This window comes from Salmo trutta, chromosome 7 (genome assembly GCF_901001165.1).
Source record: "Salmo trutta chromosome 7, fSalTru1.1, whole genome shotgun sequence".
In the NCBI taxonomy this organism is placed as follows: domain Eukaryota; kingdom Metazoa; phylum Chordata; class Actinopteri; order Salmoniformes; family Salmonidae; genus Salmo; species Salmo trutta.
This window is the reverse complement of record NC_042963.1, coordinates 43,134,533-43,150,960: the sequence shown is the minus strand read 5'-3', so window position 1 is coordinate 43,150,960 and position 16,428 is coordinate 43,134,533. Positions and strand designations below refer to the sequence as shown.

At 42.4% G+C, this 16,428-nt stretch overlaps 1 protein-coding gene and 1 pseudogene across 1 annotated transcript; both read right to left on the bottom strand.

Annotated features, from left to right (window-relative positions):
• LOC115196612 (matrix metalloproteinase-15-like) overlaps nucleotides 1-11,046 on the bottom strand; it is a 39,073-nt pseudogene extending 28,027 nt beyond the window's left edge.
• A 929-nt stretch (nucleotides 11,047-11,975) lies between these two features.
• On the bottom strand, nucleotides 11,976-15,881 carry LOC115197451 (uromodulin-like). Its single transcript, XM_029758996.1, has 9 exons — nucleotides 15,703-15,881; nucleotides 15,548-15,593; nucleotides 15,349-15,456; nucleotides 15,063-15,271; nucleotides 14,689-14,846; nucleotides 13,556-13,798; nucleotides 13,193-13,367; nucleotides 12,463-12,568; nucleotides 11,976-12,142 (listed from the first exon to the last, which is right to left on the bottom strand). The coding sequence occupies exons 1-9, from the start codon at nucleotides 15,724-15,726 to the stop codon at nucleotides 12,024-12,026; spliced, it is 1,188 nt and encodes a 395-aa protein (XP_029614856.1). The 5' UTR covers nucleotides 15,727-15,881; the 3' UTR covers nucleotides 11,976-12,023.
• Nucleotides 15,882-16,428: the final 547 nt, after the last annotated feature.

Below are 16,428 nucleotides of genomic sequence, written 5' to 3'. Positions count from 1 at the left end.
AGGAACAGTTTGGTGACGAACAATGCCTTTTCCAGCATGATGGAGCACCTTGCCATAAGGCAATAGTGATGACTAAGTGGCTCGGGGAACAAAACACCGATATTTTGGGTCCATGGCCAGGAAACTCCCCAGACCTTAATCACATTGAGAACTTGTGGTCAATCCTCAAGAGGCGGGTGGACAAACAAAAACCCACAAATTCTGACAAACTCCAAGCATTGATTATGCAAGAATGGGCTGAAATCAGTCGGGATGTGGCCCAGAAGTTAATTGACAGCATGCCAGGGCGGTTTGCAGAGGTCTTGAAAAAGAAGGGTCAACACTGCAAATATTGACTCTTTGCATCAACTTCGTGTAATTGTCAATAAAAGCCTTTGACACTTATGAAATGCTTGTAATTATACTTCAGTATTCCATAGTAACATCTGACTAAAATATCTAAAGACACAGAGGCAGCAGACTTTGTGAAAATTAATATTTGTCATTTTCAAAACTTTTGGCCACGACTGTACAGTTGCAGCTGTATGAGAAGGCCTGCAAAACTGTGCAAAAAAATGGGCAGAAATGGGGAGATTTTATTAACTATTGTCACGTCCTAGATGATGGAGGTCAAATGTACCCCTTTTCCCTGAAACACCCACAACATGGTCCCCCGTATTGACCATATTCCCAAGCATCTCCATAAAGTCACACTTTGATTCTGTGTAACCAGGGCCATGATAATATACCCCCTCTCTGAATGTCAGAGTGTGACGCTCTCCCCATGGGTTACTGCAGCTAGTGTTGCCAGCACTGCCACTGCCTGGGTGGGGGCACCCCACCGGAATCCCCACCGGCTAGGTACATTGTCGTCAAGGTTCTCATTAGCGCTTTGAGAATTTCCTTGTATATTATGCTTTCAATTTAGGGGGCTTTGGCTTTGCAGGACCAACCCTGCCAAGCAGGCTCAGAATCTTGAGGGGGCAGTGCTGCTCTAGGTCTCTGACCGCATTTTGGCTGCATACAGACCGCTTACAGCAGGCCCAAAAAAACAGTTAGGGACTTCTCCTTAGTATCTGGGTCATTCAGGTGGGTGTATAGGGTTGTGGACCGTTCCATCAATATAGGATCATAAATAAATAAATTAGATGTATAATTTATTTAAAAAATGTAGTTCCCCATGATGACAATAAATAAATGAAATGTATCATTTATTTTAAAACGCTGTTCCACCATGATAGGACAATAAATAAATAAGATGTATAATTCATTATAAAAAGTATATCCATCATCTGAACAACATTGAAAGCTCCCTCACACCCCGCTCACAGCAATACATTGGTTCTGTGATATGCAACCATTGCCTTTCTCGCTCAACGCCACACTTTCCCAAACATTAAAAAAACACACGCCACACCATCCACATATACTGTGCCTTCTGTTTACTGAGTTTTTATCTTCACCATGTTGAATTAGTGTTTTTGTGTTCCAATTAGTTATATTTGAAGATATATAGAATAGCTATATTTTTGTTGTATTATTACAATCCATAACCAGGCTAGAATTGTTTCATTATTTTCCTCGTCTATAAGAACTTTGTAATTTTTAAAATAGTTTGTCTTTGTTTCTGAACAACTGGTTATCGATGATGAGAGCTTCTCGTTTCCCTTTTAATCTATTTTCCTTAAATTGGATACAGAACTTTACACCGTTCTGCAATTTCCTTCGGGAACTGGTCATTCATGCCAATTTGGGTCCCAGCAAGTCTTTTACCCAGGCTTTTAACCATTATTTTATCTTTAAAGGAAGCAAATTTGGCAACGATTGGGCGTTCATACCTCTGCCCTCTGTCCGAAGCGGTGTACACGTTCGAGTTGGATTTTGTCGATCGCTTCGCGTGGAATCTGAAGCGCTGTCAGGAGGAACTCTCTAACTACAGATTCAGGAACTTCTCCTTATTTCTCTTGGATACCTGTAAGTACCAGATTTTCTCTCGTGGATCTAGTCTGTATGTCAAGTAAGGTTTCTCTCAGAACGGTGTTCTCCTTTTTAAGTTCATTCACTTCGGTTTCAATATTATTGACTGTCCCTTTTAGCTTGTTTGTATCTTTCTCCAATGTCAATGCTTTTTCATCACTCATATCAAGGCTTGCCTTCAACTCTTTTATACCCTTACTGACTAATTCAAGTATACCCAGTTTGTCATTTATTGATTTTAACAGATTGGTTTTGACCTTTACCATTCCCAGTGGTGGAAATATTAAATTGTCTGTGTTTGTAGAAGTCACGTTTTCGTTTTGAAATAGGTTCCCCTGTCTTACTCTCCATCATGTTTGGGTGTTGCTTGTTTTCGTAATATTTGTCGATAAATTTCTCAAGCCTTAAGATTTGTTTTGTGTTATTATCCAGATTGAAGGTTATCACCCTCCAGATTGTGTAGTGCTAATATTTAGTCTAACTTACCGATATTGATTACGTTTTTATCTTGAGGTGCTCTACATAACTACGTTCAGTCTGCCATCTTCAGTCCACCATATTTCAATTTTTTGGTCTGATGTGATTAATAAGGAACATCCAGATGTTGCACTTAATGAATTTATGAAATTGCTTCTACCAATTATTGATAAACATGTACCTGTTAAAAAACTGACTGTTAGAACTGTTAAGGCTCCATTGATTGCGGAATTGAAAAACTGTATGGTTGAAAGAGATGGGGCAAAAGGAGTGGCTAATAAGTCTGGCTGCACATCTGACTGGCTGACTGCAAATTGAGAAATGATGTGACTAAACTTAATGCGTACTTCATTGGCAAAGTGGGCAAACTTAAGCTGGAAATGCCTTTGTACGCATGTATAATAATAATGAAATAAAACATTGTCAGTTAGAATTTTATAAAGATAATGAGGGACAGGTGGAATTATTGTTATCGATCAATAATGACAAACCTCCTGGCATTGACAACTTAGATGGAAGGGTACTGTGGATGGTAGCTGACTCTATGGCTACTCCTATCTGTCATATTTTTAATCTGAGTCTAGACTCTAGAGGAAGGCGTTTGTCCTCAGGCCTGGAAGGAAGCCAAAGGCATTCTGCTACCCAAGAGTGGTAAAGCGGACTTTATTGGTACCAATCAGCTCTTAGCAAACAGTTAGATTTTTGGGGGGGGGACCAAATGCAATGCTATTTCTCTGTAAACAAATTGACAACAGACTTTCAACATGCTTATATAGAAGGGCACTCAACATATACTACTCTACAGTTCCTGGTTCGACTCCAGGCTGTATCGCATCCGGCTGTGATTGGGAGTCCCATAGGGCGGCGCACAATTAGTCTGAATTACATTACATTCATGAAAATACAAGTGTCTTACATCGTTTAAAAGCTTATCTTCTTGTTAATCCAGCCGCTTTGTCAGATTTCAAAAAGGCTTTACGCCGAAAGCATACCATGCGATTATCTAAGGACAGCGCCCCGCATACAAAAGCATTACAAACATTTTCCAAACAAGCAGAGGCGTCACGAAAGTCAGAAATAGCTATAAAATAAATCCCTTACTTTTGAAGATCTTACTCTGTTTGCAATCCCAAGGGTCCCAGCTACATAACAAATGGTTGTTTTGTTAAATAAAGTCCTTCTTTATACCCCCAAAAAGTCAGTTTAGTTGGCGCGCTTCATTCAGTAATCCACCGGTTTCCCTTGTTCAAAATGCATACAAATGAATCCCAAAAGTTACCAATTAACTTTGTCCAAACAACAATTAACTTTGTCCACAATGCATAAATAAACTATAACATTTAAGACGGAGAATAGTATGTTCATTACCGGAGATAAATAACGAAGTGCGCGCCCTCATCCACGCGCGCCACAATACTACAGCCAAAATGGGAGCCACCTAGAAAAACTACAAATTCTAGCTCATTTTTCAAAAAACAAGCCTGAAACTCTTTCTAAAGACTGTTGACATCCACTGGAAGCTTTAGGAACTGCAATCTGGGAGGTATTCCATTGATTTTCCCATACAGTCATTTCAATGAGTGCTGAGCTCAAACAAACAAATTCCGGAAGGATTCTCCTCGGGTTTTTGCCTTCCATATCTGTTATACTCACAGACATTATTTTAACAGTTTTGGAAACTTTAGAGTGTTTTCTATCCAATACTACCAATTATATGCATATCCTAGCTTCTGGGCCTGAGTAACAGGCAGTTTACTTTGGGCACCTCATTTATCCGAACTTCCAAATACTGCCCCCCATCCCTAAGAAGTTTTTAAGATACTGTTTCAAGAAGCAGTCTTATGCGCTGACTGTATGGAAGCTGATAATGAGTTTTTTACTCTGCTGGTCTCGGCTGGTCTCAGGAAGTCATTAGGAATCCTCACTGTCCGACACAGAGTCAAGACTGAGTACTAAAGTATACGACACAGAGACAAGACCGAAACACTCAATATGTGGTCTTGAGACCGGACTGGCTACTACAACACTAGGTCAGAGTATGTGAGCTGAGCTGAGCGGAGCTGGAGCGGAGTGAGAATCGGAGCGTGCGGAACCAATTTGACTGGAGCACAGAGCAAGATTCACAAAGGCTGGAGCATCGGCCTTCTCGCCCGCTTCAGTAGCGCTCACTTCATGAGCTCAGGGCATGCTTGGCCCAGCATGCATTTGTAGTCTGCTTGTGTGCTGCTATAGCCCCCTGCTTTAGCTACTGTCATGAAATTCGCTAAATATTTTCATAAATAAACTGATAAAACACACAGGCGCAAAATCAAGGTGACTTACAAAGGACCAAAAGCAAGAGAGGGAGTGTAGTGATGTAGTGTCCACAACTACAGAATCATTCAGGAATCTGAAAGGGGTAGCTAACAAATATCATTATAGAAAAGTATTTCTAAAGTAAAAATCAGATATCTTCAAAGTTTTGTAAATGTTTTTATATTGTCTATACAATAGGCCATAATTGATTTTTGCCAAATAGGCCTGGCATATTCCCACTTTCAAGGAGCTTTCTGTTTTGATTAGGCCTACCTATATAAATATAAACAACTCTGGCAAGAGTGGCCCAAAGGGTGTCTAGCATCCCCAGTGGCTCTGCAAGTGTGGAGAGTATATTCTCCGCTGCTGGCCTGTTCTCCAGGCACCATTGCATGAGCCTGAAGTCAGACTCTGGCCAAACTCATGTTTCTAAAAATTAATGCAAAGGCACTGTAGACTGAGCCTAATAAGGGATTTGTTTAATTTGTATTTAATTCTAAGTAAGTCACAGCCTATATGAGCAATTTCTAGACTACAATGAAATGTTTAAATGCTGAGCCTTTTATGTTCCTACCAGCCTAGTGTCACACTCACAAATGCTTCACAATGTATTTCTTTGTAGGCTATAGCCTTGAAATAATTGAAATATTATAGCTTAAACAATTAATTAGTGTTTTGTGGCAGACCAGGGGGTTTGGTCAAGACGTTTACACAGATCAGACACGGACAGAGTATAATTAGCTCGGTTTCAAGGGTGTTTATTAAATAATAAATCAAAAGGAAAAGGATAGGTCTCCCCCATGAGACCCTCTCCGGGATACTGTCTTCTGGGCTCCGGGTCTTGCTGTATCCTGTCGGGCACACAAACACAACTCCCTCGTCTTAGCTCGGGTAACCGTCTACACCTACATGGAAGTCACCTCACTTCCCCCAGTCCTCTCCTGTGTGCTGCCCTTCTGGCAGCTTCATGGGACTTGTACAGCTGGTGAGCAATCAGCCCTTGATTACTCACCAACTCCCCAATCAGCCCCGATTCGTCCTGGGCGGCGAGCCCGTCGAGACCTGGTACGTCCAGCAGATGGAGCCATTGCCTCAATGTATACTCCGTCTGTCACCAGGCCTCGACGAGTCTCCCCCTGGTGGCTGACCTGCTGTATGCCACAGTTTATACGTTCATTATCTTACTCAGTAACTGTGCCTCTATATGCCCTTGTCTACAGAGAGGTGTCAGCAGGAGAAAGGGGTAAAGAAGAAACACCTGTCTCAACATCAACAATGAAGAGCCTTCTAGGCAGAGTGGCAAAGAAAAAGCCAAATCTCAGACGGGCCAATAAAAACCAAAGATTAAGATGGGCAAAAGAACACAGACACTGGACAGAGGAACTCTGCCTAGAAGGCCAGCATCCCGGAGTCGCCTCTTCACTGCTGACATTGATACTGGTGTTTTGCGGGTACTATTTAATGAAGCTGCCAGTTGAGGACTTGTGAGGCGTCTGTTTCTCAAACTAGACACTCTAATGTACTTGCCCTCTTTCTCAGTTGTGCACCGGGGCCTCCCACTCCTCTTTCTATTCTGGTTAGAGCCAGTTTGCACTGTTCTGTGAAGGGAGCATTGTACAAGATCTTCAGTTTCTTGGCAATTTCTCACATGGAATAGCCTTCATTTCTCAGAACAAGAATAGACTGATGACTTTCAGAAGAAAGTTTTTTGTTTCTGGCCATTTTGAGCCTGTAGTCGAACCCACAAATGCTGATGCTCCAGATACTCAACTAGTCTAAAGAAGGCCAGTTTTATTGCTTCTTTAATCAGGAAAACAGTTTTTAGCTGTGCTAACATAATTGCAAAAGGGTTTTCTAATGATTAATTAGCCATTTAAAATGATAAACTTGGATTAGCTAACACAACGTGCCATTGGAGCACAGGAGTGATGGTTGCTGATAACGGGCCTATGTAGATATTCCATCAAAAATATGCCATTTCCAGCTACAATAGTCATTTACAACACTAACAATGTCTACACTGTATTTTTGATCAATTTAATGTTATTTTAATGGACCAAAAATGTGCATTTCTGTCAAAAACAAGGACATTTCTAAGTATCCCCAAACCTTTGAACGGTAGTGTATGCATGTGTGTGCATGTTTATCCGTGCGTGTGTGTGTGATGGCTGTGGGGGCCTGAGGGCAGGCTCCTCACCATATATCATCTGTATTCCATTCCTATCATCCTCTGGGAGTGAGAAGATCTTTGTGTCCATGTACTGGTAAAGGGGAGCCATGATGGCATTATCAGAGTGCCCCAGACCCAGAGCATGGCCCAGCTCATGCACCGCAACAAGGAAGAGGTCAATGCCTGGAGGGAGAGAAATGGGAGAGAGGGAGAAAAAAAGATAGGAAGAGGAGAAAGAAAATGAATATCAAAAGATATCAAATCGGATATTCATTTTGAACAAGGAAATAGTAGCAGTAATAGTGATTGAGGGGGAAATTGGGGCAAACGGAACAAAATGTCTATCTAACCTGATGGATCGTGGTTGTCAAGGGTCCAGGATTCATCTGCGTCAAAGTGCGTGTCTCCGCCCATCCCGGGCCCTGGGTAGTAGGCATGAGCCAGAGACCCCCCCTCGCCCTCAAACAGAGACATGTCTCCATGGAAACCAGAGGCAAACAACAGCATGATATCTAGCGCGTCCTGGCTGCTGTTGGTGATGTCTTGGAAAGCGATCTTTTCAAAGCTCAATGGAGTCACGCGCTCCCACACCTCGAAAGCTCTGCGGATGGCCTCCAGTGTCCGAACCTTACCAACCTTTGGGGTGGTGTTCATAATGCTGGGAGAGGGGGTTGAGTATAGGACAAAATATTCTTAGCACATATACTACCGGTCAAAAGTTTTAGAACACCTACTAATTCAAGGGTTTTTCTTTATTTTTACTATTTTCTTTACCATTTTCTTTACTATTTTCATTGTAGAATAATAAAGACATCAAAACTATGAAATAACACATATGGAATCATGTAGTAACCAAAAAAGTGTTTAAACAAATCAAAATATATTTTAAATTTGAGATTCTTCAAATAGCCACCCTTAGCCTTGACAGCTTTGCACACTCTTGGCATTCTCTCAACCAGCTTCATGAGGTAGTCACCTGGAATACATTTCAATTAACAGGTGTGCCTTCTTAAAAGTTCATTTGTGGAATTTCTTTCCTTCTTAATGCATTTGAGCCAATCAGTTGTGTTGTGACACGGTAGGGGGGGGGAAACAGAAGATAGCCCTATTTGGTAAATGACCAAGTCCATATTATGGCAAGAACAGCTCAAATAAGCAAAGAGAAATGAAAGTCCATCATTACTGTCAGTAAATACGGAATATAGGTCAATAGCTCAGTCAATATGGAAAATTTCAAGAACATTGAAAGTTTCTTCAAGTGCAGTTGCAAAAAGCATCAAGCGCTATGATGAAACTGGCTATCATGAGGACTGCCACAGGAATGGAAGACCCAGAGTTACCTCTGCTGCAGAGGATAAGTTCATTAGAGTTACCAGCCTCAGAAATTGCTGCCCAAATAAATGCTTCACAGAGTTCAAGTAACAGACACATCTCAACATCAACTGTTCAGAGGAGACTGTGTTAATCAGTTATTCATGGTTGAATTGCTGCAAAGTAACCACTACTAAAGGACAGCAATAATAAGAAGAAATGTGGTTTAAAGCGCAAATAGGAGATTTTTGGTTCCAACAGCCGTGTCTTTGTGAGACGCGGTGTGGGTGAATGGATGATCTTCGCATGTGTATTTTCCACCGTAAAGCATGGAGGAGGAGGTGTTATGGTGTGGGGGTGCTTTGGAGGTGAGACTGTCTGTGATTTATTTAGAATTCAAGGCACACTTAACAAGCATGGCTACCACAGCATTCTGCAGCGATACGCCATCCCATCTGGTTTGGGCTTAGTGGGACTCTAATTTGTTTTTCAACAGGATAATGACCCAACACACCTCCGGGCTATTTTACCAAGAAGGAGAGTGATGGAGTGCTGAATCACATGACCTGGCCTCCACAATCCCCCGACCTCAACCAAATTGAGATGGTTTGGGATGAGTCGGACCGCAGAGTGAAGGAAAAGCAGCCAACATGTGCTCAGCATATGTGGGAACTCCTTGGAAAGGCAATCCAGGTAAAGCTGGTTGAGAGAATGCCAAGAGTGTGCAAAGCTGTCATCAAGGCAATTGATGGCTACTTTGAAGAATCTAAAATCTAAAATATTTTTCACCGGTAGTGTATATACAGAGGGTCATTACAAATGACATATGTTGTCAGTGGTCTATACACATATGGGAATTCAGGTCTCTTTGCAGTGTTGTTTATACTGACACTTTACATGCCAGTCAGGGGAAATCTGTTTGAGATTCCCAACATGGTTTTCTTAGAATCCCCCAGCATACATAGGCCTACCACACACCTGTAAGTCAGAAGGTTCTTGTCCCACTTCTGGCCAGTGAGAGCGTAGCGTTTCCGCCTCACACCGTTCTCAGCCTGCTCAACAGATTTGTCTGGGACTCCACAGCGAGGCCTTCTCATGGCCCTAAAAGGGGAGTGAAAAACACAGTTGAATAAATCCCAGATAACCACATAGATATATAGGATCAGATACATTGTTCATTTAAGGCTAGAGAGTGGTTCCACAGTGCTAGACCAGGAGGTGCAACTTTTCTCTGTCTCAGAATAGCTCTATAATGTAACCATGACCTTACATTATTACATTATCTTGACATCATTATCACTTTAGTTTCTATCAGTCTGTATAGTATAACTGAGGCTGCCAGTGGCATCCATACTTCAGTGTGGCAGGGTCCATCTCTCCAGTGACCTCTAGGCCATAGAAGCGCTGCATGTCACTGACGGCATTGGACAAGATTTGAGAGGACTGCATGGTTGACATCTGTCTGCTGGTTTGAGACAGGTAGCCAAACCTCCGCAACCACAACTACAATTATACAACAGAGATAGATAGATGGCGCGAGAGCCAGAGAAAGAGAGACAAATAGAGACAAGAGAATTGAGAGATTGAGAGCAACATCAAAGGGAGAGCAGTTAAAATATATAGAGAGAGGACAGAGAAACCGATGGTTTCTATTACTTCATGGCATTACTCTTTGAGTCACACCTTCTTTTTGGCAGTTTAGATAACCACAGGGTCAGCCCAACAGATGATAGGATAGAGCAGACGTCATTGGGTGTAAGAGTAAAAGCTTTGGAATGTAAGCATTTAACCCAAAACAAAGCACTGATATACAGATTTTAATCAATGTAAATTACAACAAAAATTCTACATAAACCGTCTAAATTTGACTGTACTATATATACCATTAATATAGCCACAAGCAGACGTGTGTCTGGCTGTAAAGTCTGGCGTACAATATTAATATACCATTGATAATCCAATGGAAACAACAGAGACCCAACCAAGACAGCAGAGAGCTTGCCTTGCAAAAGCCTTGACAGGGGAATTTAAAAACAAATGGGCCCACTGAGCACAACCAGAGAGCTCATGCTTTCTCTGTAAACAAGCATGCACTGCACACCTGCACACATAGACCCATACACACACACACAAACAGAGAGAGGGCAAGAGACACAAATAAATAAAGCAGCTTCAGGCCACCAAAATGCGACTCAGAGTGCTCAATCTGGATATCTTGCACAACATGCCTGCAGGATAAGCAGTACAGTAGGTGAGGAACACATTGTGGTTTACAAGCATGTAAATAGGGTTTTACCCTAGAGGTCAAACTTTTACACAACACATAATTACTCCTAATAAGCCTGCCATGCATGAAGGGGGAATGTTGCCCAATAGCCATTATTGGAAAGGTCAAGGGTCATACATGTGTGCATCAAATATGTCCATGAATCTGCCCATGTCCTCATGATCAATGATGAGAAAATTGGAAGTCATTAGATCACATAAAATGCAAGATCAGTTTAGATTACCTGACCACCAGGATAATAGAGATCATGCAACGTTTCAGTTAAAGGAAACTAAATTCATCAGGCGACTGCCACAATTCCACATATTTACGCACCATAAAAAAACGTCCATATTTTAACATTAAAGGACACACGTATGCAACATACTGTACCTCTGCGTTTAAAGGGTCTTCGTCCGCATTGGCAACAAGCCTGTTGCACAAGAGCAAGACGATTGAGGCCATTATTTGTTTCCACAGCCCCGGAGAAGCGCTTCTCCAGAGAGATGCCATCTTTATGCGCCCTCGTTCGCCGTGCAATGGACTGTCAGTCAATGTGACTGGAAATTGCCATCAAGTGATGAGTGAACTGCTATGTGACAACATAGTCAAACGCCTTGGTTGAGTTCAAATTCTCTCTGCAGTTCAACCACTGGGTCGTGGCGCGCTGAAATCAGATCTTTGCGAAACAGCTCGGTTTAGAACTGGTAGAAATTATCCACAAATATGTGATCATGTGTTATAAGGCCCGAGTCAGTTTTCTATTTATGCCCAGTTCTTAATGGCCCACATGAGCTAAAGGTAAAAACAGCATTTCTGGCATATTAGTGTATGTTAACTACTTCCCCTTCAGTCAATAGCTTTCCTGCACAATAAAGTACACCTATGAGGGAAGAGTAGAGAAAAAAAAGAATGTCAACAAGCATCATGTTCTGTTCTTGGTGGTAAGGTGTATCCGTACTATACTCTAAACGTAATTGTGGAGGATACCCTCGAACAAAATACAATTTTCTTACAAATTACTTCCAAGTATCCAGAAGGTCTGTTAGATTTTAGTTCAACCACCACATGCCTCTTGCAGGCTGCCCTAGATTGATATTCCAATAAACTCACTTCCTTTTGAGAATACAGAGAGCAGTGACTTTCTGCTAGAGAGATCAAGCAACGTAGCCTACATACCGTGTGAAGTCTATTAGACAAAGCAATTTCTCTGGAAAGTAAACTCCCCTCCCCCTGGGGATGAATTATAGACTGAGCCCTCAGAAGGCTCCCATTGCCATCTGCTGATAACTAAGAATCACTACCATTTGACCAAATCGATTGACACTATAATAGGAGTTGGTGTTTGATAAGACCCATTAATGATTTAAACCAGTAACTGATGTTTGAACTTGTTTGTAACCCACATTATTGAACTACACGGCTGAATGCTCAGAGTTCTGTGGTACAGACATGTTCATAAAATGTCAAAGGCACAACATTCCTGCAGAGAGGGGCTCATTTAATTGTCATAGAAATGAATAAATGTTTTATTCAAGTTGTTGGATGTCAGCGGTTTGCTAGCTGTGACAGTCGTCGGTTTCCTGCCTTGGCGATGGTGATTAGGGCGAGGAGGAAGAGGCCCAGGACCCAGATGCCAGCCACAGGAACCATCATCAGCAGAAGATCTAGAACATAGTCAAGACTGTTGAAAACACCTCACCCTGCCCTAAGCTGCAACATGAGCCCAGAGGGGTATACTACAAAGCAGGATCAATGATTTAGCCAGTTAATGTGCCTAAGTCTTACAGCCATTTATTTTGAAAACTGAAAGAAAATGCCTACACCAAAAATGCATACCCAAGTTGAGCTTTGTAGTATAGCCCTCTGGTCTATGTCACAATCATAAAAAACGTGCATGCAAGTAGAGTGAGCAAGGGCAACAAAATACATTTCAATCTTACGTAGATAACGAAACGCACACAAAGGATAAAACACAAATCCTTACTAGATTGGGGTCGGTCTGGTATGTCAATCCTGATTGGTCCATATGACAGTAGACCTTGAGTTGGGTCTCCACGCACTGCTGCCCTCTTGGTTATAGATTTGCACTCCTGTAGCAGTAAAGCAGAGATGTATCATTAATAAAAGACAAAATCTTGTATGCCATGCCAACTTTAGAAAATGCATTCTCTTCATGAATAGAAATAATGTGCATTTTAAACCCCTTTTCATTGTATCCAAGTGGTAGTTAGTCTTGTCCCATTGCGGCAACTCCCGTACGAACTGGGGAGTGGCGAAGGGCGAGAGCCGTGCGTCCTCCAAAACACAACCCCGCCGAGCCGCACTGCTTCTTGACAATACTTACTTAAACCAGAAACCAGCCGCACCAACCTGGCGACAGTGGGCATTGCACCTGGCGACAGTGGGCATTGCACCTGGCGACAGTGGGCATTGCACCTGGCGACAGTGGGCATTGCACCTGGCGACAGTGGGCATTGCACCTGGCGACAGTGGGCATTGCACCTGGCCTGCCACAGGAGTCGCTAGAGCGCAATGGGACAAGGACAACCCGGCCAAACCCTCCCCTAACCCGGACGACACTGGGCCAATTGTGCGCCGCCTCATGGGTCTCCCGTTCGTGGCGACAAAGCCTAGAATCGAACCAGGATCTGTAGTGACAGCTAGCACCGCGATGCAGTGCCTTAGACCGCTGCACCAAAGGCCAGTGAACTTACAGGAATGCAGGGTTCGTCATCATCCAGGGAGCACAAACGCACTCTGCAGTGCAGGTACAGGTCATGAGGCTCCACAACAAAGCGGAACATGTCAAAGCTGTACCGGATGGTTGAGGCCTCTCCATTCGCGCCCATTGTCGTATTGAGAAAGGTGACAGTTTCATCATTCACACACCTGTGAGGGGGGAGTGTCTTGGTTGAATAAATCCAAGACCGGCATCATCGAATTTAACACTGGATCTGTTACAATTAGTCTGACATGCCACATTGCTCACAGCTTGCTAAATGAATTGTTCATGCCATGTTTCAAGAGCAAAAGTAGGCGTACATGTTCCCAGGGATTAATGTTGATTGTCCACTCACCCATTGCGCAGCAGGGTGTGAACAGAGCCGTCTGTCTGGTTGGGTTTGGGGGACTGTGTGGCCCAGCATTCATTCACCCTCAGGTGGAAGACGTCCTCCAGCTCCACGACCTTGATCTCCACATACACCCTGTCCCGGAGGTGTATCAGCGGTGAGCTTTGGAACACCTCTGTGTAGGTGTGATCTGTGAAGAGGGCCATCTCCACCTTGGCATCCAACTCACCCATCCGCATCACAGTCTCACTGAACCAAAACAGCACAGAATTACTGTGAGAGAAATGCTTGTCATATCCACATTACCTGAACTGGAAGAACTCCTGCTTGTAAGTCAGTCCGACATTACTAGCTGTCCCAGCTGGCGGATAGCCGTTGCTACCTAGGTAGTGTTAAGGGTAAGCAAGATATTCTACCAACACTCACTAAGTGAAAATTCCTCAATGCCCCACTTGAAAGCTACAACTGTCTAAAAGTCCATGGCTAGGTGCAGGTGGTTTGTTGGAATTTAGAAAATGCCCAGTTAAAGTCAATACATTATCCTCAATGAAGTAACGCAACAACAATGTACGCCGCCGTCTTTTCCATTTCTAATCTTCTCCCATTGAGCCAGACAAGCGAGTGTCATTCAACACAAAGCTTGATTTCTGAGTCACACTCATGACATGCAGCACTTGGGGTGGACACCCACCTGTCTCAATCAATGAGAATAATTGAAATCAAGATTGCAGCATATTGCTTCACATGGCAAAAGTGAAATAAACAGCATTTTCTAAACTCCAACCAAATGCAACTAGCCATGGAGGGTTACAAGACAGTGGTGGCTTTCACATAGGGAATTGAGGAAATATAACCAGGATTAGTATAACATTTTGCTTACCCTTAACACCATCCACAGCCATCTGGAACACCTAGTAATGTCAGACCTGCAAGAATAACTCCTAAACCTATTGTAAAGGCTCAAACTAGAGGCCAGAATTGTTCCTGGAGAGGAACCCCCTGAGTATCAAGTAATAAGGCAATGTGACAAATTGCATCTCAAGTGAGTCTACTTGTTAGGCCGTTCCAGTAATAGACCAAGACTACCTTATAAAGTATATTAAGTTGTGATCAAGTCAATTTTAGAGAGTGGGCCTTACCTAGAGAAGGGGATGATGGGGTACGGCAAACTGACAGTGCGGATGTATGGGTAGATACACGTGTACTCAATTTTTATCATTGGATCTCTTATTATATTTCCATAAACTTGAGGGGCCGACATGAGCGTTAAGGCATATGCGATGTGAGTGATGTTTTTCTGTTGTAAAAAGAGAAAGCACAATGCCAGTAAAAACAAACTTCCAGCTTCATAAATATCACTTGGACTTGCTGCGATAACAAGGGCAAGAACTTCTGCCCTCAAAATCGATGCATGACAGGTGACAACTATAGATCAGTGTGTTGAGTCTTGAGATTAGGCCTTTGAAACAGGATTATCAAAGGATAATATGAAGTGTGGATGAATCATACTTACCTCCAGTGGTTTACCACCACAGGAAATGTACTGATCCTTTGATATCCGCACTATGTAGTATGGGACATCAGAAATAACGTCCTTTTGGGCACGACAAGACTCATTCTTCAAGTGCAGAGATTCCACCGGTACTTTGTAGTACTGGAAAAAGTCCTCATTCACCATGATAGTAATGTAGTCTTTGCCACACATGACATTGATGGTCGCAACTAAAATAAATAAACAGTTTTAGAACAAATTCCAACAGAACTACTGTAGTTATTCTGGTCTACCAAAATGTTTAAACCTTTGTCGCACAGGTCTCCATAGTAGCCAACAGCACATTTGCAATTGCTTTTGTCGAGGGATATCAAACACTTGGTTGTGTCAGTGCAGTGTGTGACATTGCATATTCCTGAGAGAAAACATGACATCAATGGAGGCCACTCACAATGATCAAGTAAATACTGGCAATCTATAGAAAATCAGACAAATATGTTTCTCACCAAGGACACAGTCACAGCAGAAAATGACCACGAGGACCAAAAATACCTGGTAAATTCCACAGCAATTAACCTACATAACATTTAACACATTTTCTACATTGTAGTTTCTAAATGTGTCCTTTTGTTTCAATACAAGCATAACAGTATCTACACACCTTCAAGTTGAATTTGAGCGCCATCGGTTATTTGCAATCTGTTTCCAAAATATATTTACTTATTTTTGTACTGACTCAAACTACTGGAAGGTCAAAGTAACATAGTCCTGCCTGAAGAACACACACAAAAAATGTAGCCTTATATACTCAACAGATCAAAAGGCCTGCAGCAGCAATTACCATAGACCTAGGTGATTACCTGAATGTAAAACACCTGTTTAATTTGTATCTGAGCAATAAGCCTACCCCCAGTGACGCACCTTAATTTCCCTCGGAGCGCCCCAACTTCCATCAGTAACCTCATTGGCCAAGCACAGAAATGAAGTCACCCCATATTTCCCAGCCTATCAGTAACCTAATTTCTCCAGTCAATTGCTGAACCCCCCCTAATCAGAAGACCGAACATTGCAGGGAGAGACATGGCTTCCTCCGCTTTGACGAACATTTCAGGTGTTAGTTGGGCGAGGCCTGTCTCCAACATATTGAAACCTCGCCGTTCAATGTTAATTGGTTATCAAACTGTAAGTGCTTTATTACAAACTTCTCATGAGTTGAGAGGTTTTTGGTCTGTTTTTAAAAAGTGAGCATTAGCATTTTCATTCCACGTATTAGCATCCTGTTAACATTATGGTTGCATGCTAATTGCACTCATTTCGAAAGTGGTAAAGTTTCTTTAGGATTTAATAGAGGTTGATAATTTAGTTGTTTTTTTTTCTCAATTTTTGA

Excerpts from the sequence above, each read along its gene's own strand:
- LOC115197451 (XM_029758996.1), bottom strand. The coding sequence starts at position 15,726 with ATGGCGCTCAAATTCAACTTGAAG. Across the intron at positions 15,594-15,702 it reads CGCTCAAATTCAACTTGAAG|GTATTTTTGGTCCTCGTGGT; the intron begins GTGTGTAGATAC and ends GGAATTTACCAG. Across the intron at positions 13,368-13,555 it reads CACACCCTGCTGCGCAATGG|GTGTGTGAATGATGAAACTG; the intron begins GTGAGTGGACAA and ends CCCCCCTCACAG.